Source organism: Bison bison, unplaced genomic scaffold (genome assembly GCF_000754665.1).
Source record: "Bison bison bison isolate TAMUID 2011002044 unplaced genomic scaffold, Bison_UMD1.0 scf7180017864243, whole genome shotgun sequence".
In the NCBI taxonomy this organism is placed as follows: Eukaryota; Metazoa; Chordata; class Mammalia; order Artiodactyla; family Bovidae; genus Bison; species Bison bison.
This window is the reverse complement of record NW_011494815.1, coordinates 2,813,736-2,836,900: the sequence shown is the minus strand read 5'-3', so window position 1 is coordinate 2,836,900 and position 23,165 is coordinate 2,813,736. Positions and strand designations below refer to the sequence as shown.

Below are 23,165 nucleotides of genomic sequence, written 5' to 3'. Positions count from 1 at the left end.
TTCTTTATGGTTTGATAGAGAACTTGCTTTTTTTCCCTACATGAAAATGTTTGCTGAATGGTCATATAAATGTGTGTATAGGAAAAAGATTGGATGAAATAGAACAATATTGTATACAGTAGTTGTCCCTGAATGAGATTATCTCTACTTTTTATCCTCATTAAAAAAATTATACAAATATATAGAAAAGTGCATAGAAGTTAAATCCACAGCTTAATGACTCATATAGGCAGGTAACCTGTGTCAAGAGGTTAAGCATCACCAGCTTCCAGAAGACTTTGGCGGTCCCTTCCCTGGTGGCTCAGATGATAAAGAATCTGCCTGCAATGTGGGATACCCAGGTTCGATCCCTGGGTTGGGCAGATCCCCTGGTGAAGAGAATGGCTACCCATTCCAGTATTCTAGCCTGGAGAATTACATGGACAGAGGAGCCTGGTGAACTATATAGTTCATGGCATCAAAAAGAATCAGACATGACTGAGAGACTAACACTTCTCCCAATCTTAAACCTTCACAACTCTTCACAGTTTGCTCCCTACTTACTCTTACGGCTCCATGACCTAGAGCTATTCTTTTCTCTCCCCAGGAACGTCCTCCCCTGCCCTGACCCCTTCTCTGCCTAGAGAAATCCTCCTCTTCCTTCTGGATTTGGTTGTAGTCTCTCCTTCTCCCAGTGGTTCTAGAGCCAGCCTGAACCACCTTGCTGGAGCTAACTGTACATATATCCCTTCCCAACTCCACTTGAGTGATGGCACACTGGTAGTTACTCCTAGTGAGAGTATTAACACTGTGGATGTTGGCAAACACTACAAATCCAACCTTTATTTCCCACCCCCCCCAAGAGCCAGCATATAACTGCTTTCTCCCTTCAGCCTGCCACAGGGCCTCTGAGCCTCCCTGCAGAGAGAGTTTAAGAGCTCCTTCCCTGGTTCTCCTAGCACCTTGGCTTCCTTCTGAACTTCTCAGAAGCGGGGGCTGTGTCTAAGTCATCTCCATATCCCAATACGCAGTTCAGAACTTGGTCCTCCAGTGGCACTTGATAAACAGGGCTGCCCTGGATGGTTGTATATGTTGTCCACTGTACAATGAGGAGACAGGGGACAAAACCCAACTCATAATCTACTCTTTAAAACTTCATACAGGACTTTATTCATCCAGAGAAGGCACTTTTCTCTAATTCATAGAGAGAGGCCATATGAGCCTGCAGCAGCCGTGTCATGTGAACTTGCTGCATTAAATTCTTTCCATCTCTCACATGCCAGTAGCCTGCTGCTGTAGCACCCATTCCCAGCCCCCATTGCTTCCATCCTTTCTTCCATTGCTGACCCTGCTTTATTGCAGGCAGAGGGGGGCAGATCAGATGGAACAAAGGCATGTAACATGCCTGGCAGTAGCCTTAGGCCAAGCCCTGGGATTGGCTACTCATGTGATACCAGGCCTACCCGGGCAGGGAGTCTCAGCTAAAACCTGATTCCTGGGACAGAATGTCGGCCAAAGATGACCCAGAGCACTGGCTTCAGGTCATTCTGGTGGCAGCTTACAGGGAGCAAGCTGCCCACTTCCCCTCCCAGTGCTTCCCCCCAAAGACAGAGCCCATGCTGACCATCACCCTTAGCCCGGCTAAACATCCATGCAAGGCTATCCACTTCCCTGAGCCTCAGTTTCCTCATTTGTAAAATGGGGATAATGAGAATCTCTACTTCTAAGGAGCTAAGAGATGAATACTATGAAGTTGTTCACTTTTATATTTACTCTGAAGGTGACCTAGGGAGTTCACACATTATTCTAAGAGTTAATGTACTGAGCAGGTACCATGTATCCATTATCTCATTTAAGGCTGGCAAAGACTTGCTGGATGGATGTCACAGCCTATCCTAGTATTGTGGATGAGGAAACTGAGGCCCAGGCAGGCTATGTAACCTGCCTGAGGTCATACAGGAAGTAAGAGAGGCAAGGTTAGAATCCAGGTCTATGTGACGCTAAAGTCCATGAACTGTGCCTGTCTGGGTTCTTGAATCTACTGTAGTTTTGTGCAGGTCTTAGTTCTTCTCAGCTGTCCCTTTCCCTTGGTGCCAGGCCAGAGCACTGGTCACCACCTGCTCCCACCTCATCCTAGGAGTGTCTCCCTTTGTTTTATCTCAGGGTTTAGTAAGTGCCTGCTGTACCCAGAGCTGTACGGGGCTCTGTGTGTGAATACTGGCTCTGTCCTCTTGAGATTCCACACTGGATGAGATGACTGACATGTGTATAGTTGATCATTCAGCCAGGTGCTCTAGCAAGCCACACACAGTGGGGTACTGTGGGGAAAATTTTCAGTCAGGAGCAGGCATCAAGGAGGGCTTCTTGGAGGAGGCGGAATTTGAGATAAACTCTAGGGTGGAAGTATGTCAGAGGGTTAAGTGGAGGCCATGGCATCCCCGGTGTAGGGAACCACATGAACAAAGAGAAGGAGAGAGGACAGCTGTAGAGTCAATTCAGAATCAACTAATGGGACCGCCTGAGGAAAGCCAGAAAGGGAGCTGAGGGGAGCCCAAAGGGCTGGGAGTGAGTAGTTCGAAGGGAAGTGGCCTGTGGGCTGTCATAAGATGGTTCCCGGCTGGATGGGAGAGGGTTGGGGGCAGGAAGAGGACATCAGGGCTTGGAGACCAGAGGGGGCTTTGACTACCCACATTCAGGGTGCCTGTGAGGAGGTACTCCTGGGAGCCTGAGTCTAGAGACTGGACTGAGACCTGGTGGGGGAGGTGGGGACTCGAGGAGGGGGCTCTGCTGGCTCAGGCTAGGGGAAGGCCATCCATACCTCTCTCAGTGCCCCGGGAGGCATGGGCTCTGGGGGCATGTGGCCAAGAGGAGGTGATGAGTGGTGCTGGATTTATTCCTCGTTCTTGTTAGTCACCGAGGTCCCCAGAGGCCACAGCTTTCTCCTCAGCCCTGCGCCCGTAACCTGTGTCAGAGTCCTCCCTTCTCCTTATTCGGCCAAGGAGACGGACTCGGGGAGTTCTGCCCAGGGTGACACAGAGCCTCACAGGCTGGGTCAGGACACAGACTCAGGATAGGACTCTGAGGCTGCTTGTTGACTCAGCCAGGCTCTCTTTTACTTCCATGCTCTTGCTGCCTGGAGTCACCCTGGTACAGTAGTGAGCCTGAGCATGGGGGGAGGGGCAGGGGGCTGACTGCCGCTGAGAGCGCTGAGACATGCCTATCCAGCCCCCCTTTTGCAGATGGGGAAACCAAGGATTTGAGAAGGGATGGGACATGCCCAATGTCACGAATCAAGTTAGGCTCAGAACTGGGCTGGAACTGAAGCACCCAGCTTCCAAACAGGCTGTGTTAATGAACAGACAGGAGAGACCCTCCCAGTGCCCAGGAGGCAGGCAGGACACACGGGGTGCCTGCAGGCCCATCCGTCCCAAGCCAACTGTGTCCCAAGCAACGGCTCTTCGCCCCTCTTGATCCACTCTCCTCTCCCACAGAGCTCCCTCCAGCAGGCCCTTCCCAGGACACTTGGGGCATGGGACACTCTCCCTGGCCCTCAGCAGAGACGAGGCCTGAAAATAGGCTCCCTCTCCACATGAAGACATGTGCAAAGTCTAGGGGGATTTCACTGGGTGTCTCGCATTTCATTCCAATATTTGACAGCGAGAATGTGCTTAATATTTTGAAAAGAAGCTAAAGGAAGTGGATCATGTTTTCTTGTTTTTCCAGATTGGATTGTTTTCCTAGTGGAAATAAATTTAGAAAACAAAAGCTATGCTAGAATAGGATCCTGAAGGTTTTCACACATGGTGACACCCATTAATTTTAGATTCCACACTCAGGGCAGCTTTTTAAATGAGGCTGAATATAGCTTTTGGTTTTGCAAGATATAAGGAAAACACACTCTTGAAAACCACGAGAGCAAGACCAACTGTGTTTTGTTTTGTTCCTTATAGTTTTAGCTTCTAAGCAGCAGCTCTCCGTCTGTGCATAGTTTTCGAGTCTGTAGTCTCATTTTGCATTGAAGTAATTCAGTCTGGAAGTATTCAGCCTCCTTGAGAGGACAGGCATGTGTCACTGTCCCTTCCTCTAAATGTCAATTATGTTCTTTTACTTACCTCACTCTAAGGGAAAGATGAAATGAAGTCAGTGAAAATAATAAAGAAAATCCTTTTCCTATGCAGATCAGAATAAACCAGAATAAAGATTTGTGACAGTGACCATCTCACACCATGTCAGGTCCCCACTGCAGGCTGTGTTTGGAAAAGCTAGGCAGGAGACAGACTGACCCAGGGGCTCCCTGGCTTCAAATCTCTGACATTTGAAGTCAAACAAGGGATCGAGTCCTGGCTATGTCCCAGCTGTGTCATGTTCTTTCTGTGTAATGGGGGGAAGTCACTTATTGTATCCGTGCCTCAGTTTCTTTATGTGTAAAACGGGAATAATACTCATACTCGCCTAATAGGGCTATGCCTCATATATCTGATATATAGTCTTTTCTCAATCAAGGGGGGAGATGTTTCTATTGTTAATTAGGCCCAGTCAGTGGTGGAAGGGTGGGATGGGGAGGACCGACATCCGAGAGATTCTAGCTTATGCAAGGAACAACTTTTAACCACTTTCTTTTCCTCTCTTATTCCCTCTCTTCCTTTCCTACTTGAGTTTATTTTTTATTGAAGTTAACTTATATATAGTGAAGCAAATGCATCTTGAGTAGACGACTCAGTGGATTTACAAATTTATGTGTAGCTGTGTGATCACCACCAAGTTCAAGATGCGGAACACTTCAGCACCCCAGCAGGCTCCCTCAGGCCCCTTTGCCAATCAGCACCCTGCAAATGCATGAATATTTTAATTTCTGCCATCAGAGACGAGTTTTGCCTGTTCTTAAACTTTATATAAATGGAATCTTTCTGTGTCTGGCTTTTTTTGGTCAACACTGTCTGTGAGTCTATCAGTTATCTCCAGCTGTGTAACAAAGTATGCTCCCTTCCCCCAAAAAACTCAGCCACTTAAAACAACACGAACATGCATTTAGTTCACAGTTTCTGAGTCAGGAATCCAGAAGCAATTTGACTGCATAGATCTAGCCCAATCTCTAATGAGATTACAGTCAAGGCTTGACCAAGTCTGAAGGGTTGACCAATGCTAGAGGAACTGCTTCCAAGTGGCTTCTTCCATGGCTGTTGGCAGGAAGCCTCAGCTACTTGCCATGTGGACCTCTCCATAGGGCTGCTTGAGTGTCCTCATGGTATGGCAGCTAACTTCTCCCTGAGCTAGTGATCCAAGGCAGAGAAAGAAGGAAGCCAAGCCAAAAATGCCTTTTATGAGCCAACCTTGGAAGTTACACAGTCACTTCTGCCATGTTCTGTCTGTTAGAAATGAGTCACTAAGCAAAGCCACCCTCAAGGGGAGAGGAATTAGGCTCTACCTTTTGAAGGGAGGAGTGTCAAAGAATTGCAGGCTTTTTTTTTTTTTGGCTGCATTGGGTCTTTGTTGCTGCACTCGGGCTTCTCTTTACTGTGCTGTGTGGGCTTCTCATCGCAGTGTCTTGTCTTATTGTGGAGCACGGGCTGTAGAGAGCCCTGGCTCAGTAGTTGCAGTGCATGGGCTTTGTTGCTCTGCAGCATGTGGGATCTTCACAGACCAGGGATCAAACCCATGTGCCCTGCATTGGCGGGCTAATTCTTAACCACTGGACCACTGGGCCAGTCCTGCAGGCATGTTTTAATCAGCAGAGTGAGAATCATTTCTATCCTTTTTCATTGCTGCTGTTTGACCAGAAAGGCCTTTCTAACCAGCAGAGCAAGCCAAGGATAGAGCAGGCAACTCAGAATGGTGTACTCCCATCCCCAGGGGAGTGTGTAAGTGGAACAGAACAATCTGGAAGCTGTAATAAAGGAGGAAATGTTAATATCAGCCAGGATTTGGGACTCTGAAGTTGGATTAGATAATTCCCAAGGCTCCTTTCTGTTGTTTTTTCAAGTGTTCTCAGTTGTCCATATTTTCTGGATTAAAGAAAAGGCCAAAACTGGCCCCATGACATGTATCAAGTGAGCTTCTCGGTGTCCATGGCACCTCTGTCCAGCTCCAGGTCACAGCTCAGTTGCACCTGAGTTGTTGGATGGTTTCATTAAGTAGTGAATCTGATCATCTTCTCCTCAGATTGATAATACATGGTCAGAGTAAAGGCTGAGGGAGCAAGAGGTGTCATACACTCCTGAAGGGCACATCAGTGTTCGTGTCCTTTGGGGAGGGCAGTCACACATTTAATTCAAAATATGCCTGTCATTTTAACCCACCAATACTATATCTCCACATCCAGCCTGAAGAATACTCCTACCTCTCCAGCAAAGCCCACTCCTGCATTGTGTATGACACGGAAAACTGGAAGCAAATGAAATTATCTGTCTCGACTAGGGCATCCCATGAAGCAGTTAGAAGGAATGAGGTAGTTCTCCATGTGCTGACCTGGAAAGATTCCAGAAAACATTAAATGAAAAAGATAAGTTACAGAACAATAAGTACAGTATGAATCCATTAAGGGAAAAAATGAAAAATAAGAAAAATCTGTCTATTTTTGTTACATATTGCATAGAAAAAAAAAAATCCATAGGAACACATCCTGTTGGCCATGGTGGTTTCTTCTGTGGAAAGCGGGTAGGACGATAAATGATGTGAAGGGAGACTTTTAATTTACTCCATCTGCTTTAGTATCATTATTAGAATTGTCAATAATGAGATAATATTTACTCACAAGTGATTTAGTTTTCAAGCATGTCTGAAGTGGGGCAAAAGTTCTTCCCGACCTCCTCTCCCTGGCCCTACTGCCAGAGTCTGCTGCTCCACTTCAGTCTCCCCACAAGAGGCTCCTAAGTGTCTTATACACACTGTCAAGGTCACGTCTTAATTTGTTATGCCATCCCAAGCAAGCTAGTGATAGACTCAATGCAGGCTCTGGAGGCCTTAAAGGTCACGGAGCCTAAGCCTCCCCCAGCAACATCTAGGAGACCCTTACAGGATGCAGTCTGCCATCTCTTCACACACCTCCAGGGACGAGCAGTCCACTACCTCGCCAGCCACTGTTGATGGTTAGATGGCAATCTGCAGGCCGAGCCAAGTCTCCCTTCTGAGCTCTTTCAGAGGCACTCGACTGAAGTGGGAACTAGCACAGGCTCTGGAGTACACTGTGCAAATCCTTTCTGCAACTGACTAGCTCTGTGATCGGAGGGAAATTTCTTAATATCTGCTTATCATGTCTCTTGTTTATAAGATGAAAGTTTTAAGAATACTACATATTCCATTGGTTTATAGGGAAGAGAAATTGACTTAGCTTATGTAAAGTGCTTATGCCATGCCTAGGACACAATGATCACTAGATAATAAGAGACCAGAGTTTTAGTCCTGACTCTGTCTGCAAGGCCCCCTCTCTCATCTATGAAGTGATTGATGTTCTTCTAGTCTCAGAGTCCCTGAAGAAAGGAAGGGCTTGAGAAGGTAGTAAGTAGGAAGCTTCTTAAGGTGTATGCACATTTTCTATTTTAATGTAAAAATGTAGTCTGGGTCAGAGATTAACACTCCAGGCAGACAGGCTGTGATTATCTAATGTTCCCTCTGGCACACACCTGACATGTCTGCATGTATTCCAGGGCTGTCGGAGAAGGTGGTGCTGGAGCATCCTCTGAAGTCCTTCCAGCTCCAGCTTCAGCTCTAGCCTTGGCTCTCATTTAAGCAGAGGAAGCACAACCTGGCTTCCATATACACACGGGCTCAGTTTACTCATCCCCAAGTCCAGGGCTGCCGACCTCCCAGGGAAGGAGGGCAGTCGAATGGGGCAGTTTGCATCTGAGTGCTTTGTGCTCTAGACCAGGCGGCACGATGTGTCAGCTTTGCGAAGCGGCCCCTGCAGTCATTGGCAGTCCCTCCACTCGGGACACTGGTGCTTTTAAGACTAGTCCATCTTGCTTTCTAGCAGAGCTTGCCTGACAAGTGACAGCAAGGAGAGACCAGGCTTCCTGCTTAATGGGGTGGGCGGGGGACATGCCAGTTCCTTACTGGGGTCGCAGTCTGTATCATCTGCCAGACCAAGCTGGCCAGAGCCCAGGACTGTGCTGGGTCCTTCGAGGACAGGCCTGAGCTCTTCCCAGCACTATCAGAAGCCTTGCCAGATGGGCTGGTGGAATCTTACCATCCTCCCTCTGCCTGCCCTAGTCAGCAGTTCCGGCTCTGTCTGAACCCACACAAGCTCCGGTGAACTCAGGATACCTGGAAGGAGTTCTTTATCGAGAGTCTCAACTGCAGTTCCACACTTGTCCTTTTGGATATTGGGCTGATGTATCTTCTCAGCCTCCCCAAGTTGCTGTGCACTGATCATATTCCTATTTTTTCCATTCAGTTCAATGCCTTGCCCTTGCCCTAGAGATAGGGTATTATGTGCTCCCTAAGGGCTCACGGTCTAGGTTAGCAACCATCCAACAGAATTTTGTGTTGATGGAAGTGTTCTGTATCTGCACCAATACGGAAACCTCTAGCCACTGGCTCTTGCACACTTGAATGCAACTGAGGAACTGAATTTTAAATTTTATTTAACTTTTAATTGAAGTATAGTTGCTTTACAATATTATAGTTTCAGATGTACTGTGATTCAGTATTTTTATAGATTATACTCCATTATAAGTTATTACAAGATAATGTCTATAATTCCTTATGCTCTACAAGATGTCCTTGTTGCTTATCTATTTTATATGTGGTGGTTTGTAGCTCTTAATCCCCTATCTGTATACTGCCACTCCCCACTTCTCTATCCCTGCTGGTAACCAATAGTTTGTTTTCTATATCTGTGAACCTGTTTCTATTTTTACTATATATATTCATTTGTATTTTTTTAGATTCCATATACATTTTATTTAGTTAAATTTTTTAAAAAATCAATCAAATATGGGCAGAGAATCTGAATAGATAGTTTCCCATAGAAGACATGCAGATGACCAAGAGGTACATAAAAAGTTGCACAAAATCACTAATCATCAGGGAAATACAAACCAAACCACAATGAGCTATCACCTCACACCTGTTAGAATGGCTATTATCAAAAAGATAAGAATTAACAAGTGTTGGCAAGCATATGGAGAAAGGGAACCATTGGGCACCATTGATGGGAATTACAATTGGTGCAGCCACTAGGGAAAATAGTATGGCTGTTCTTCAAAAAATTAAAAGTAGAACTATCATACAATCCAGCAATTTCACTTCTGGGTGTTTATCCAAAGAAAATGAAAACACTAATTTGAAAAGATATGTATCCCTATTCATTACACCAGTATTTACAATAGCCAAAACATGGAAACAACCAAAGTGTTTGTTGCTGGGTGAATAGATAAAGTAAATGTGGTATGTCCAATGGGATATTATTCAGTCATAAAAAGAATTAATTTTTGCCATTAGTGACAGTGTGGATGGATCTAGAGGATATTGTGTGAAGTGAATTCAGAGAAATATAGATACGATATCCTCTCATCTGTGGAATTTAAGAAAAAAAAGAGAGAACAGATTGGTGGTTGCTAGAGGCAGCGGGTAAGGGGTGGGTGAAATGGGTGAAAGATGTCAAAAGGTACAAACTTCTATTAATAAGGTGGGAGGGGGGTTCAGGATGGGGAACACATGTACACCCATGACAGATTCAAGTCAATGTATGGCAAAACCAATACAATATTGTAAAGTAAAATAAATTAATTAATTTTAAAAAAAAGAAAAAAGTAACACATGGAGGTGTAATGTACAGCATGATGATTATAGTTAATAATACTATATTGCATATTTTAAAGTTTCTAGGCGAGTACTTTTTTTTTTTTTTTTGGTTGTGTGGCTTGTGGGATCTCAGTTCCCTGATCAGGGACTGAACCTGGACCACAGCAGTGAAAATCCGGAATCCTAAACACTGGGCCACCAGGGAACTCCCAAGACTAAATCTTAAAAGTTCTCATAATAAGAAACTATGTAGGTAACTGTGTATGGGGATGGATGTTAACTAGACTTAGTGTAGTCATCACTTCACAGTGTATATAAATATCAGATCATTATACTGTATGTCTGAAACTAATGTTATATCATTAAAAAAGATTTAAAGAGCCCAGTGCAGCTGGTGACTGCTCTACTGAACAACACAGGTCTAGTGGGAGAGACAATTACAGAGGCAGGTGACCCAATAATGCAGATTGACTGGGCTGGGAGTAGAGAGGGACATAACAATGCTTGAGTGTCAAGTAGGGAAAGATGGTTTCCAGAGGTAAAGATCAGGAAGGCCTCGTCAGGGAGGGGGCATCTCCGGTAGCTATTAAAACATTGATGCTGGGAAAGAAGAAGGCAGGAGGAGAAGGGGATGACAGAAGATGAGATAGTTGGATGGCATCACCGACTCAATAGAAATGAGTTTGAGCAAACTCTGGGAGATGGTGAAGGACAGGGAAGCCTGGTGTGCTGCAGTCTATGGGGTTGCAGAGTCGGACACAAATGAGCGACTGAACAACAACAAATTAAAGCATTACGGACACGTCAACAGGAGGGTGAGGGAGGGTAGGAGCATTCCACATGGAGGCAAGAGGACACGTGAACCTTTAGAATGGACCTCTGCCTGCATCAGGCATCGGGTACCAGACTCTCCACCCCTGGGGTAACCAGCCTGAGGAAAGATTGAGAGAGGAAAGGAAGGCGAGGACAGAACTGTGCAGGACCTGAGTGCCAGCCTGCAGAGAAGGCAGGGCTTATCCTGTATGGTTATTGAATGAACTGAGACCCTATATGTTGGGCACAGGGCATGGGGAACATAGTAATCTCTCAATAAATGGCAGCAGTTATCAGCCGTGGGGAGTCATTAGTGGTGCTTCTGTGTTTGTTTGCTGCTTCTCTAGATCAATTTGGGAGTATTGCCCTCTTAGCAGTATTAAGTCTTCTGATCCATGAATATAGGATGTTTTTACATTTATTCAGGTCCTCTTTAATGTACAATGCTGTTTTATAGTTTTCAGCATGCAGGTCTTTGTTTCTTTATTGAATTTATTCCTAAGTGTTTTAATGTTATTGTAAATGAAATGATTGCCTTAATTTCACTTTGAGGTGGTGGTTCATTGCTGGTATGTAGAAACACAGATGGGTTTTGAATACTGATCTTAAACACCCTGCAAGCTTGCTGAATGTGGTGATCAGCTCTAATAATTGCTTTTTGTGGATTCCTTAGGGTTTTCTAGATACAATACTGTGTCACCTGCAAATAGAAATAGTTTTGCTTTTTCCTTCTCTATATGGTGACTTTTCTTTCTTTTTCTTACTTAATTGTCCTTCAGACAATGTTGGTGAAAGTGGACATTTTTTGGTTTGTTCTTGTTATGAGGGGGAATGTCTTTAATCATTAAATACCATGTTAGCTTTCCTTCTGTGTCTTTTTAAACCTTTTTAAGATTATGTTTACTCTTTAATATCTTATTATACATGGTAACAGAAAACCCAATACAAAAAGAAAACAAAAACTTCCCAAGCTCATCACCATACATTTGCATATGTATGTGTGTGGGAAATACAGTTGACTTTACGTAACAAGTACAACCCATCTTGTCGCTGCTGCTGCTGCTGCTGCTGCTAAGTCCCTTCAGTCGTGTCCGACTCTGTGCAACCTCATAGACGGCAGCCCACCAGGCTCCCCCGTCCCTGGGATTCTCCAGGCAAGAATACTGGCGTGGGTTGCCATGTCACTAGGCTTCATCTATTCAATATTGTGTCACAGAATCTTTCCAGGCTTGGGCCCAAAGAGTCACACTGTTATTGTACAGCTGCCCATGTTCTACTGTAAAGCTTAACCATCTTTCATTTGAGAAACTGCCTCTTGATGAATGTTTGTTTCCCTTTTATTCCCACTATTATAAACTAGAAGGATGAATATCCACATCATATCCTTCCCAACACTATGTATTGTCATGTTTTCCTTTCCTTTTCATCTTTGTCAGATCATCACTATGGATCTGGGGGTAGAGAACTAGCATAATCAGAGTGAGGCTTTAGGAAGCTAACTCTGGCTGTCCCAACTTTCTGTGTGACCTTAGACAAATCCTCTTCCCTCCCTGGGCCTGTTTCTTCATTTGTAAATTGAAGAGATTTACAAATCTCTAGTCTAAAAGATGCCATCCAGCCATCTCATCCTCTGTCGTCCCCTTCTCCTCCTGCCCCCAATCCCTCCCAGCATCAGTCTTTTCCAATGAGTCAACTCTTCGCATGAGGTGGCCAAAGTACTGAAATCACCTGGGGAGTTTTAAAAACCGTGCACACCCGAGTACCGCAGCCAGTGATTTAATTAGTATGAGGGATAGCCTGGGTTGTGGGATTTTTAAATCTCCCTGAGACTAAACGATATGAAGGTCCTTCCCGCTTAGATAGTCCAAGAAGGCTGCTGTGGGGCAGCGGAAAGATTTCTTCTTGGCGTTCAGCAACCCTAGGTTTGAATCCCAGCTCATTGACTCCTAGCTGCCTGACCTTTCAACTTCTCCACACTTCCGGCTTCCGGTTGCCCTGCTCTTGGAGTGGGCGGGGGCAGGGAAGTACTAAAATCCCAGCCCAGCGCTCGGGGTTTCTGCGAGTAGAGAAGATCTAGGTGCCGCACGAGTCAGCAAGAAGTGACTGTTTGTTTGTTTTTTCTTTCTTTTTTAAATCAAAGAGCCAGCCTCTGGGCAACAAAGTGGAAATGGAGATTGTGAGCATGTTGGAAAAAAACGCTACGCTCCTCAAATTTGGCTACCACTTCACCCAGCAGGGACCCCGGCTGCGAGCGTCCAACGCCATGATGAACAACAACGACCTTGGTGAGTGGACCTAAGTCCCCTAGCCGCCGCCTGTCATTCTTCGTACCTGTCGGAGGAGATATGGCAGGGAAAACTCCACTGCTGCTTTGCCCAAGGCAGGCCTCTTCCTGGGCCTGACTGTCGGTTTTCATCCTAATCCCATACTTTTGTTTTCCCTGTTTGCGTCTTGCTTCCCCCCGGAACCTTCCCCAGACTGCCAGAGCCCTGCCTGCAGACGCCGCCGAGGCCAGGCCCTCCTCCCCAAAGGTAGCTCAACTCAGCACAGGAGTGGGCCCAGAGCGCACCCTCAGCTTGTTAGCCTAGTGAGTGAAACGTAGGAGGCACAAAGCCAACACTGAGTCTCTTCCTCTTCTGAATACCTTTTTTGGAGCCCAGTTCAGTTCAGTTCAGTTGCTCAGTCGTGTCCGAGCCCAGAATCCTCTCCAAATCGTACAGTCTGGCCCAAGCCCCAGATCCCAAAGCCATCAATCAGCCTTACTACCCACACCTGAAGCCTGGGGGATTTGATATTGCTTTTAAAGTAAAGGTTGAAAATGTTGACTTCATAGTAAAGTATAACAGGTTACATTCATTTAATCTCAGTTACAGGCATAGTTTGTATTTTTTCCTAAAAAAATAAAAAAGAAAATGTCACAATCTTTCTTAGCAAATACTGAATAGAAATACAAGTCAGTTGAACAAAAAGAGAGACCAATCACCGACTTAGTTCCAGATGCTAATTGTTCTCAAGCTGTGTGGGTAGTTGTTTCTCCTGTGTTTTCCTGCTGCCTGCTTGAAGAACTTGATAGTGTCCAAAGAGGAGTATCTTTGATGAGGCTATAGGAAAATAAGAGGGGGGCGGGGGGGAACAAAACAAGAAAAGGAGTGGGCCTGTTAACTTAATTGATCATTATATTCAACTGTGAGTTACCTAGACTCAAAGGCAGAAGGAAGACAAAGCAAGTTATACTATTCTTAGAAGGAAACAATGCATTTTTTAAGAAGAAGAAAGCTTCTTTCTGAGATTGAATTATGAGCTAACTGTGTTTTTAAAGGATGATGTGTTCAGTGAGTTTTTCATAAAATTTGAACCTGCTCTAAATGTGTTTCTTTTTGCTTAGTTTTTGTTTCTGACACTCAGTAAAATGCAAGGAGCTTAACGCTAAAGCACATCTCAGAGTTCAGGTGTGTCACTTCCTGGTGATGAATCCGAAGCTAGGTTAATACACGGAAGGCCTAGAAGAATGGGGGTGAGTGTGTAGGTGTGTATGCACGAGGCAGGTACTCACAGAGCCACTGCTGCTGCCAAGTCGCTTCAGTCGTGTCCGACTCTGTGCGACCCCATGGACTGCAGCCTACCAGGCTTCTCCGTCCATGGGATTCTCCAGACAAGAACACTGGAGTGGGTTGCCATTTCCTTCTCCAATGCATGAAAGTGGAAAGTGAAAGTGAAGTCGCTCAGTCGTGTCCGACTTTTAGCGACTCCATGAACTGCAGCCTACCAGGCTCCTGCATCCATGGAATTTTCCAGGCAAGAGTACTGGAGTGGGGTGCCATTGCCTTCTCCCTAGAGAGCCACAGAGCTACTCAATTCAACAAACATTTGTCAAAGACCTATAGTGCACTGGATGTTGAAGGTATAGGTTCATGTTCTTAAGAAGCTATTTATTCATTTCTTCAGTTCAGTCGCTCAGTCGTATCCGACTCTTTGTGACCCCATGAATCGCAGCACGCCAGGCCTCCCTGTCCATCACCAATTCCCGGAGTTCACTCAGACTCACGTCCATCGAGTCAGTGATGCCATCCAGCCATCTCATCTCTCGTCGTCCCCTTCTCCTCCTGCCCCCAACCCTCCCAGCATCAGAGTCTTTTCCAGTGAGTCAACTCTTCGCATGAGGTGGCCAAAGTACTGGAGTTTCAGCTTTAGCATCATTCCTTCCAAAGAAATCCCAGGGCTAATCTCCTTCAGAATGGACTGGTTGGATCTCCTTGCAGTCCAAGGGACTCTCAAGAGTCGTCTCCAACACCACAGTTCAAAAGCATCAATTCTTCGGCGCTCAGCCTTCTTCACAGTCCAACTCTCACATCCATACATGACCACAGGAAAAACCATAGCCTTACCCCAGCTGTTACTTTTTTCTAGAGCTGCAGATCTAGAAAAGTCCATCAAACAAAAACGCACACCAGGTGTCCTGGTTTGTGAAGTGTCCTTATTTGAAATAAAACATGAGCCAACACAAACCACTAAGAATTATAATTATCACGGTGTAACAGAGGTTATTGTTGTTAAATCACTTAGTTGTGTCTGACCCTTTGCGACCCCATGGACTGCAGCGTGCCAGGCTTCCATGTCCTTCACTATCTCCTGGAGTTTGCTCAAACTCATGTCCATTGAGTTGATTCAACTATCTCATCCTCTGTCACCCCCTTCTCAGTGAAAGCTACACTGAATTGTTGAGGATGGCCCATAACCTGGACTCTGTTGGCTCAGTTGTGATCTGGCTGCAGACCCAGCACTAAAAAGCCTTGAGTTGTATTCTGATATGCAGTAACCTCACTTTTTTTTTTTTAAATCTCAGATTAAACATCTTATGTGTCCCTCAGTGCCTGTCTCAGGGCTAATTGAGCTTTGGTCTTCCAGTGGCAAGATGGCTTGGAGGGCTTCTTCCTAGGATTAGAAGTTTCCAGATGAGTCAGGAGTGCTGGAGGCTAGAGGAAATGGCCCTTGAGGACACTGTCCTGAGAGTCTGTGTTCTAAAATGCAGGTCCAGTTCCTATCACCAGGGACTTGGTGAGGTCATGGCAGGAGCCTCGCATGCCATTGCTGGACGGGACTTCAGGCTCCTCCTTCCGTTCTCTTCTGGAGGAACTGAGGCCTGGGAGGGACTGCACTTCTGGGCAGTGGTTTGGTCAAGTCACACCTTTGTTAGTTACAGTGTCACACCTTAGTTACTGTGAGTACTTTGCGAGCACCTTTTGTGTGCCCAGGGCTATGCGAGGTGACATAAGCAGTAGCAGAAAGCCAAGTCCGTGACTCAGAAACCTTTACAACCCCTTAGGGGAGAAAAAGACTCAAAGTCAGACCCCTAGATTCAGGAAGGCCTACAAACTGTATGCAGACGAAACAAGCAAATAATTTGTGAGGACAGAGGCCAGTTAAGCCATGCCTCCTGGTGGGGGTGGGCCTGGGTCAGCCTTGTGAAGAAGAGAGAGGTTGTGCAGGAGGTCGGCAGGAGTTCCTGGTGGGGTTGCTGGCAAAGGCAGGGTGATAGGACCCAGTATGCCAGATAGGAGAGACAGGAAGTTCTGAAAGGAAGGAGGAACTGTTATAGGAAGTTAACATGTTTAAAAAACAGAGAAGGGAGGGAAGGGCATTGCAAGCAGAGGGAACAGCATGGGCGAAGGCAGGGACGATGACCAGGCACATGGGGTGTTCATGGGAATGGGGGTGAGGGGGCAGGTATGGGACGCTATGAGCCAAAGGCCTTTAATGCTGAGCTCAGGACTTTGGTGAGGAAAACAGGTGGGTAGTGGGACAGTGGCAGTTTTCTAGGCGGGAATGACAGGGTATTAAAACGGGGTTCCCCCCGAGACCTGTTCAGTGGTTCCCTTGGGTTTTCCCACAGAAGGAATTAGAGCAGAGTGATCTAAGTGACTGCACACAACAGAGTACCAGTTGGTGAAGTAGGATTTTTAGCTTTAAAAGCAAATTGTGCCTGTTTTCTAACTTTTTTGTGAAAGAAACACTTCCAATTTTGATGGTGCATCAGTGTCCTCCTTTAAAAGAAATTCTGACTTTCTTTCCAACATGGTTTTTTCATCCTGCTCCTGATGCTCTGATGAAGCCGACAGGCTTCCGCATTTCCCAGCTGAACCCATTTGTCATTAGAGCCCAGCCACGGCAGTTGTGACTCATCTGATGCTGCAGTCCAGCGGCAGGGGGCAAGCTCTAGATGAAAGGGAACAGGCCTCTCCAGCTTCCTTCTCTCTCCGACCAACCTCTGAGCTGGCTCCTGGCCATGGGCCAGGTCTGCAGGGCCTAGGCTTTGCTTGCCTGCAAGGCAGGTGGGCTCCTCGGGAGACATGTAGTCTCCAAGGCCATGGGTCAGCCAGTGGCTCTGCAGACAGGCAGCCTGCCCAGGACCCATCCTGACTGGCGTGTCTTTGGTCCTTCCCGCCCTGGGCTCTTAGCAGTGTTCCATGGGAGAGAGCAAGGCATCAGGAAGGAGCCGAGGATCCCCATCTCAAAGGGGATGAGATGGAGAAAGTAGGGGATCCCTACTTTCCCAAGATGGTACCTCAGGTGACTCCTGTCTCCACACTGTTTATAGCTGACAGCCAGGCTGCTGCTCAGGGTCCTGTAACGCTGCCACTGATGCTCTCGTCCCTTAATGAAATCTGAATTGCAGCCTCCAGGTTAAGACAGTTATATGTTTTTTTGGGGGGTGGGGTGGGGAGAGAGTAACATGTTTAAAAGCAGAAAACATTCGTTTCTGGGAAAGTCATTCCTTTACTGTTTTCTCAAGGTAGACCTAACAGGCACCCAAGACACAGCACACACACGTACCCCCCAAATCAGTTTCATCATCTTCGGAAAGAATACTACTTTCCTCACCATTTCAAGCCAGAAATCGGCACCTCTGTCTGTGCTTCCCCAACCTGGCCAGCCACCTCCTCACTATCCATGTCCCCTGGGCCCTGGTCCAGCCCTCATCACCCTTACCCAGCATTCTGCAGTGTCCTCGAGCCCCTGCAGCTCCTCTAGGGCCGGCATCTCACAGTGCTCATCCCACAGCATATCCCACCACTCTGCTTAGAACCCTTTTCGTGTTCCCACTGCTCTCAGGTTAAACTCCTTGACATGGCTTACAAGTCCCTTCGCAATCACAGCTGATACTTACATGGCCATTACTGTGTGCCAGGCACTGCCCTAAACACTTCAATCTTACTAACTCATGTAACATTCCCAAAACCAGGTGAGGCAGATACTGTTGTCATCCCCATCCTACGGGAAGGAGATGGGACCTAGAGAAGTAGTAAAGTTACCTGCTGTCAGTGGGCGGAAGTGGGACTGGATCTGGTAGTCATTCTGGCCCCAGCACCTGTGCTGTCCGCCTCCGCTCCAGTTGAGGCCCTGCCAGATTCATCTCTCGACACCCCAACAAGCCATTGCCTTGCCATATTGGTATCAACCAGTCCAGGAAGGCTGAGTGTCTCCCAGTGACCTCGGCAAAAGCTGCCCTTTCAGAAACTATTACTCCTAATGCTCCCTGCACGTTCCCACCATCTACCCCTTTATCGTTTGAGATTCAGTGGACAACTTACCCACCATCCTTGGAAGATATGACTACTTTGTTCACTGGGCCTCTCATACTTGATGAGATCTACCAGCATACTTGTGATGTTTTATCTAATTTCTTATAGGTTTATCTTAGTCCCCTGTTAATCTTTATTTCTTACCCTTGTGCTTGACACATCACAGCACTCAGTCAATGCTGCTGCATATAAATGTATATAAGACATGCCTCAAAGGCATGATGGAGGTATAAAGCCTGGCAAGTGGTGGAGGGAGCGTAAGATGCTGATGGGGATTGGTCCAGATGGCTTGAGATGCTGGAAGGCTCTGACAGTGAAAGAGTCTCTTGCAGTTGTAAAAGCAGGTTGATTTGAAGGAACCTGGAAGACCTGGCATCTGCTCCCAGTTGTGTCTCTTATTCACTGTGACTTGAGGCAAGATACTTTTCCTCTCTTGACCTCAATTTTCTTCATTATTAAAATGGGGGAAAATAATACCAAAGTGGTGCCTTTCTTTTCTTCCCATCCAGTTCCTGTAGAAGCCAGTGCCTGGGGAACCGTGTGCAGATGCAGCCCAGCATACTTACTGAGGGCAAGTTGCGGGAGACCCCATGGGGTCCCTTTCTTACCTCAAGCCACGGACTGGGGCCTCAGGAACCAGTCCTGGCTCTGCTGCCTCGCCCTCAGGAACCCTGGCTCCCTTGTCTTCTCCAGGGGAAAGGAGCTGTCCCCTTGTGAGACCCAGATGAGACGTGTATGTGTACAGCCTGCATAGACAGGGCCTGATTGTACCGAGGGAGGCGCTGGACTGAGGCTCAAGATGAGTCACAGCCTTGGTTCCGTCTGGTACCAGCTCTGTTGCTTTGTTCCCTGCCGTACTTCCCTCATCCATGACATGGCAGTGGTGACTACGCTGACACTCTGGAATTGTTGGAGGGGCTCCAGTGAGGGGTTGAGTGTAAATGGGGTGTAATGCTTACTCAGCTAACATGGAGATGCTGCCAAGCCTGGTTTGTGTAAACCCTCTCATCACTCTGGGCAAACCTCTTCTGCTTTTTGGGCTTTGGTGGTGGTTCCCCCCACATCTCCCCCCAAGCTGTTACACATTCTGATGGTCTCCAGGAATCTGGCCAGACACACTGTCTTCTCTCCAGGAGACAGCCCGCTGATTTGCGTTCATTGCTCTTTCCAGGGAGGTGCAGGGGAGAGGAGCAGCCCAGGCAAAGGCTAAACTCTAGGCCCCAGATGGGGCAAACTTTGTGTCTCCCCACCAGCTCCTAGCCATAACCAGAGTAACACACCTTCCTGGGTGGTTCTGCTTTATACGCTCAGTGTCATACACAGGCCGATTCGGTTCTTGGTACAGCTTGTAAGCATCCATCTGAGATCTAAATTTGTTTAGCTCAGGAACCGGAAGGTGTCTAAGTGTAGACAGACTTTTTCCCTCTCACAATAGCATCCTGTCTGCCACACCTGCAGCCCCCTTGACTGCCGCCCACTGGCTCTACAGCCTTTGACCTGCCTTTCTCTCATAGCTGATGTGACTTGCTGCTTGGTTTTCATCTGCAGACACTGTTTTGTTTCAAACACTCTCCCTTATTACAACAAAGGGGACCCTTCCCCCTGCCCCCCACCATCGCCGCCATCTCATAAGCTAATGACTGCGCCTGCAACCCCCTGGCTAATGCTTTCCTCTTGGCGACATTTAACTCCCTTGCTATGTGAACAGTGTTTGGACTTGATATTGTCTTGCCTCTGGGAAAATGTCAAGGTTAACCATAAGGGGATACAGATAATGCAGAGTAATCATCAGGGCAGATGCTGTTGTCGACACAGGCAGGCCGAGAACTCTGAGGAAGGGCCGAGGGAAACCTTACCAGCAGGTTAAAATTTCATTAAGATGGACTGAACTTAACCTCGATCTGACCTGGAGTAAGGATCTTCAACCATGGGGCCTCTGTACATGAAGGATGACAGTAGAGTTGGATAAAGCGGGCTTTACACCTGTGTGGCCAGTGCTTCACAAGTACTTTTTGAACGAATCTACACCACTACAGGCCCTCCTCTCAGTGAAGGCTCACAAGCTGTCCTTTAAAAACAACAGACTTCAGAGTGTGCTCAGCAAAGTTGTCAAGAAGCTTCCTGGTGCTTTCCAAGCCACGGTGGTGGTTCTGGGGCCCAGGGACAGCTGCTCACGTCTCATCTCCATTCCTTTCCAGTGAGGAAGAGGAGGCTGGCAGACTTGACCGGGCCCATCATCCCCAAGTGCCGGAGCGGCGTCTAGTGTGTGCGGGTGCCGACCACGCCTTTGAACTGGACGTGTTCTACTGATAAGCTGTGCTCTGCGGTGGGAACCAGAAGGCAGAATGCCAGCACAAACCCCGTTGTGGTTCAGTTCTTCATGCACTAAGGTTTTAGGTTAGCTAGTGGTTGTAGCTGAGAATTTTATAAACTATGGTTAATGTGAAGTTTTTCTTTAGTCACAGAAATTCAGTCTGTTTATTATTTAAAAACTAAGAAGCCCCTGAACCGGCAGATCTTAGTGAAGACGATGTTAGCGCAGCAGTGACTTAACCCCAGAAGTCCAGTTTCAGTGACCTTGGTATGTGGTGTTTCAGGTATATTTAAAATGTGTAACAGGAACAAACAGCACCCTCTTCCACATGGTTGAAAAACATTATAAAATATTTTATTACAAATTTGATCTTAGCTCTTTAACAAACAAATCATCATTCTTAATCCTCCTTTAAATTTTAAGAACCTCAAGATTAAAGTTGCTAAATTGATTTCTGGATCAAGAACAGTTTTTTTTTTTTTTTTTACCTAAAAACAAGCCCACAGAGCTTTGCCAGCAATCAAAGAACAGTCCTTTTGCTGGTTACCAGGGAATGATAGAAAAAGCCAATAATGAAAATTCAAATTTTAAAAACCATCCTTTTTTAAAAAAAAACCAGTTCCAGGCAACAAGCATTTTCCTGGGTGTTCTTTATCAACATCTGGGATTTATTTACAGTACTGGAGTCAGAATTGTTTCCTTACCGGATGCCAACCTTACAATGGATGTGAAAACCTATGGCCAAATACTTGAAAACACTCATAATTGCACAGTCAGTAGTGGGCCAATGCCTTATGTGAGGTAAATCACTGTTGAGATGAATTTCCAGTCCATCATGGCTTATGCTTACAGACTTCAGTCACCCTGTCACATCACTTATTAGAAAAGTCACCACTGATCTCGCCTGTAAATGAAGCCTCTCAAGGGCAATGGTGAAGAAAATCTAGATATTTAAGAATTAGGAAACCTGGCCAAACCACCCAAGATGGTGAATTCTGAAAATGTAATTTTGGCATCTCTGCCAGATCCCTTTTTAACATCACGTGCATCTCCTGGGATCCAGCAAAAATGTTAAGCCACACTGCCCTTGTGCCTTTTAATATACCACAGTGCCAGTTAAACTAGTATTTCTGTTGCTTGGGGAGTTATTTTCATGAGCGATTCAGCAAATCTTAGAACAAAGGACAGGCCAAAGACCAGACGAACATAGACTAAGCTGCGGAGCACTGAGCAGAGAGGCTTTTGATGAAAAAAGTCTTGCATACTGAACTGTAACGATGTGGACAGTACAGGGTAACCGGAGATGGAGCCAGGGCCTCACCGCCATGGAGGAGTGTCTACTGAGGCTGCAGGAGTGGCTCTGTGCTGCAGGGACAGCCAGCCCCATTCGGCTTCTCCTTGAAACACAATTGCAGCTGTATTCTGCATCACTGGAAACTGCAATGTAATATTAAATCTGTTGGTCTATGGATGGCTGTTCATGTGTTTCTTGGGACTTGCGCCTGATGTGTTGGCCAGAGGCTGGGAAACCACCACAGCAGTGCTCAGTAACCTGACGCAGGCTGTCTTGTGTTCTGAGGTGTTTACCTAAAAACTACTACCCAGATGTCAGGGTCTTCAAGCTCATAATGTGGTTCTCTCAAAGACGCTTCAGAGCTAGTAGGGTGGGTGTTGAGGGAAGCAGAAACTATTACAGGGAAAGCTCTCAGAAAAGAAATCCATAAAAAGTGAAGACAGCCACATCTTTAAGACTATCTCCTCCACCAGATGAGCTGTTCATCTAGACTAGAGGTTGCAAGGTTTGTTTTTTTTTTTTGTCTGTAAAGGGCCAGATAGTTCAGGCATACCTTGCTTTACTGTGCTTCACAGATATTTCGGTTTTTACAAATTAAAGGTTTTTGACAACCCCACATTGTCAGATGATAGCATTTTTTAGCAATACAAAATTTTAATTAGGTGATATACATTGTTTCTTTAGACACAATGCTATTGTACAATTAATAGTCTACAGCATAATGTAAGCATACCTTTTACATATACTAAGAAACTAAAAAGTTCGTGTAACTCATTTTGATGTGGTTTGGAACTGAATCTGCATCTCCGAGGTACACATGTAAATACTGTAGGCTTTGCAGGCCATAATGTCTTTCTTGTAAATGCTTAATTCTGTCAAAGATCATTGTAAGTGAATGGCTGTGGCTAGTCCAGTGAAACTTTATTTACAGAAAGAGGTGGGCCATACGCTGTAGTTGGCAGATCCTGGTCCAGTGCTCTAAGGCTAGCAGGGAAAAGAGGAAGGTAGGGGTGGATGGTAGATTGACCTAAGAGGCCCAGTTCTGAGAAGCCCACTTCTAGGGCCACACAGCTTTCATTTTTGCCATCAGGACAGACAGGTTTGCTGATAAGAAAAATGAGTACTGCCAGCCCTGCTGCATGGTGCAGAAGGGGCAGGGCAGGTCACCAGGTTCAAGGCTCTCTCTTAGGAACTCTGGGATCACACAAAGCCCGCCTTTTTCTGTGCTCTAGCACCTTCTGAGCCAGAATGTCTGTGGTAAGAGGTGAGCACCCAAGTTCCTCTTCCCTTCTCTTGTGGAGGACAGGTGCTAACGTGACTAGCTGACCATGGTGGCTCTGGCAGCTCTGAAGTTCCCCATTTCTCTGTTAGTGCAGCCCTAATGTTCCCCAATACATGGCGGCCCCAGACCTAGCTGTGTGGAGGCCTGGGGGAGCAGAGGGGG

The 23,165-nt window shown here is 46.4% G+C and overlaps 2 protein-coding genes across 5 annotated transcripts in view; one reads left to right on the top strand and one right to left on the bottom strand.

The window, feature by feature from the left end:
• TMOD1 (tropomodulin 1) overlaps positions 1-21,902 on the top strand; it is a 90,394-nt gene extending 68,492 nt beyond the window's left edge. The window contains exons 9-10 of the mRNA XM_010847065.1: positions 12,674-12,818; positions 20,312-21,902. Coding sequence (XP_010845367.1) covers positions 12,674-12,818; positions 20,312-20,376 — 210 coding nt within the window. The 3' untranslated portion in view covers positions 20,377-21,902. The remainder of the gene's footprint in view (positions 1-12,673; positions 12,819-20,311) is intronic.
• Positions 21,903-22,355: 453 nt separating this feature from the next.
• The window catches only part of TSTD2 (thiosulfate sulfurtransferase (rhodanese)-like domain containing 2), a 27,877-nt gene continuing 27,067 nt past the window's right edge, over positions 22,356-23,165 (bottom strand). For all 4 annotated transcript variants that reach the window (XM_010847063.1, XM_010847061.1, XM_010847060.1 and 1 more), the window contains exon 11: positions 22,356-23,165. The gene's annotated coding sequence lies outside the window, so the exon portion shown is untranslated.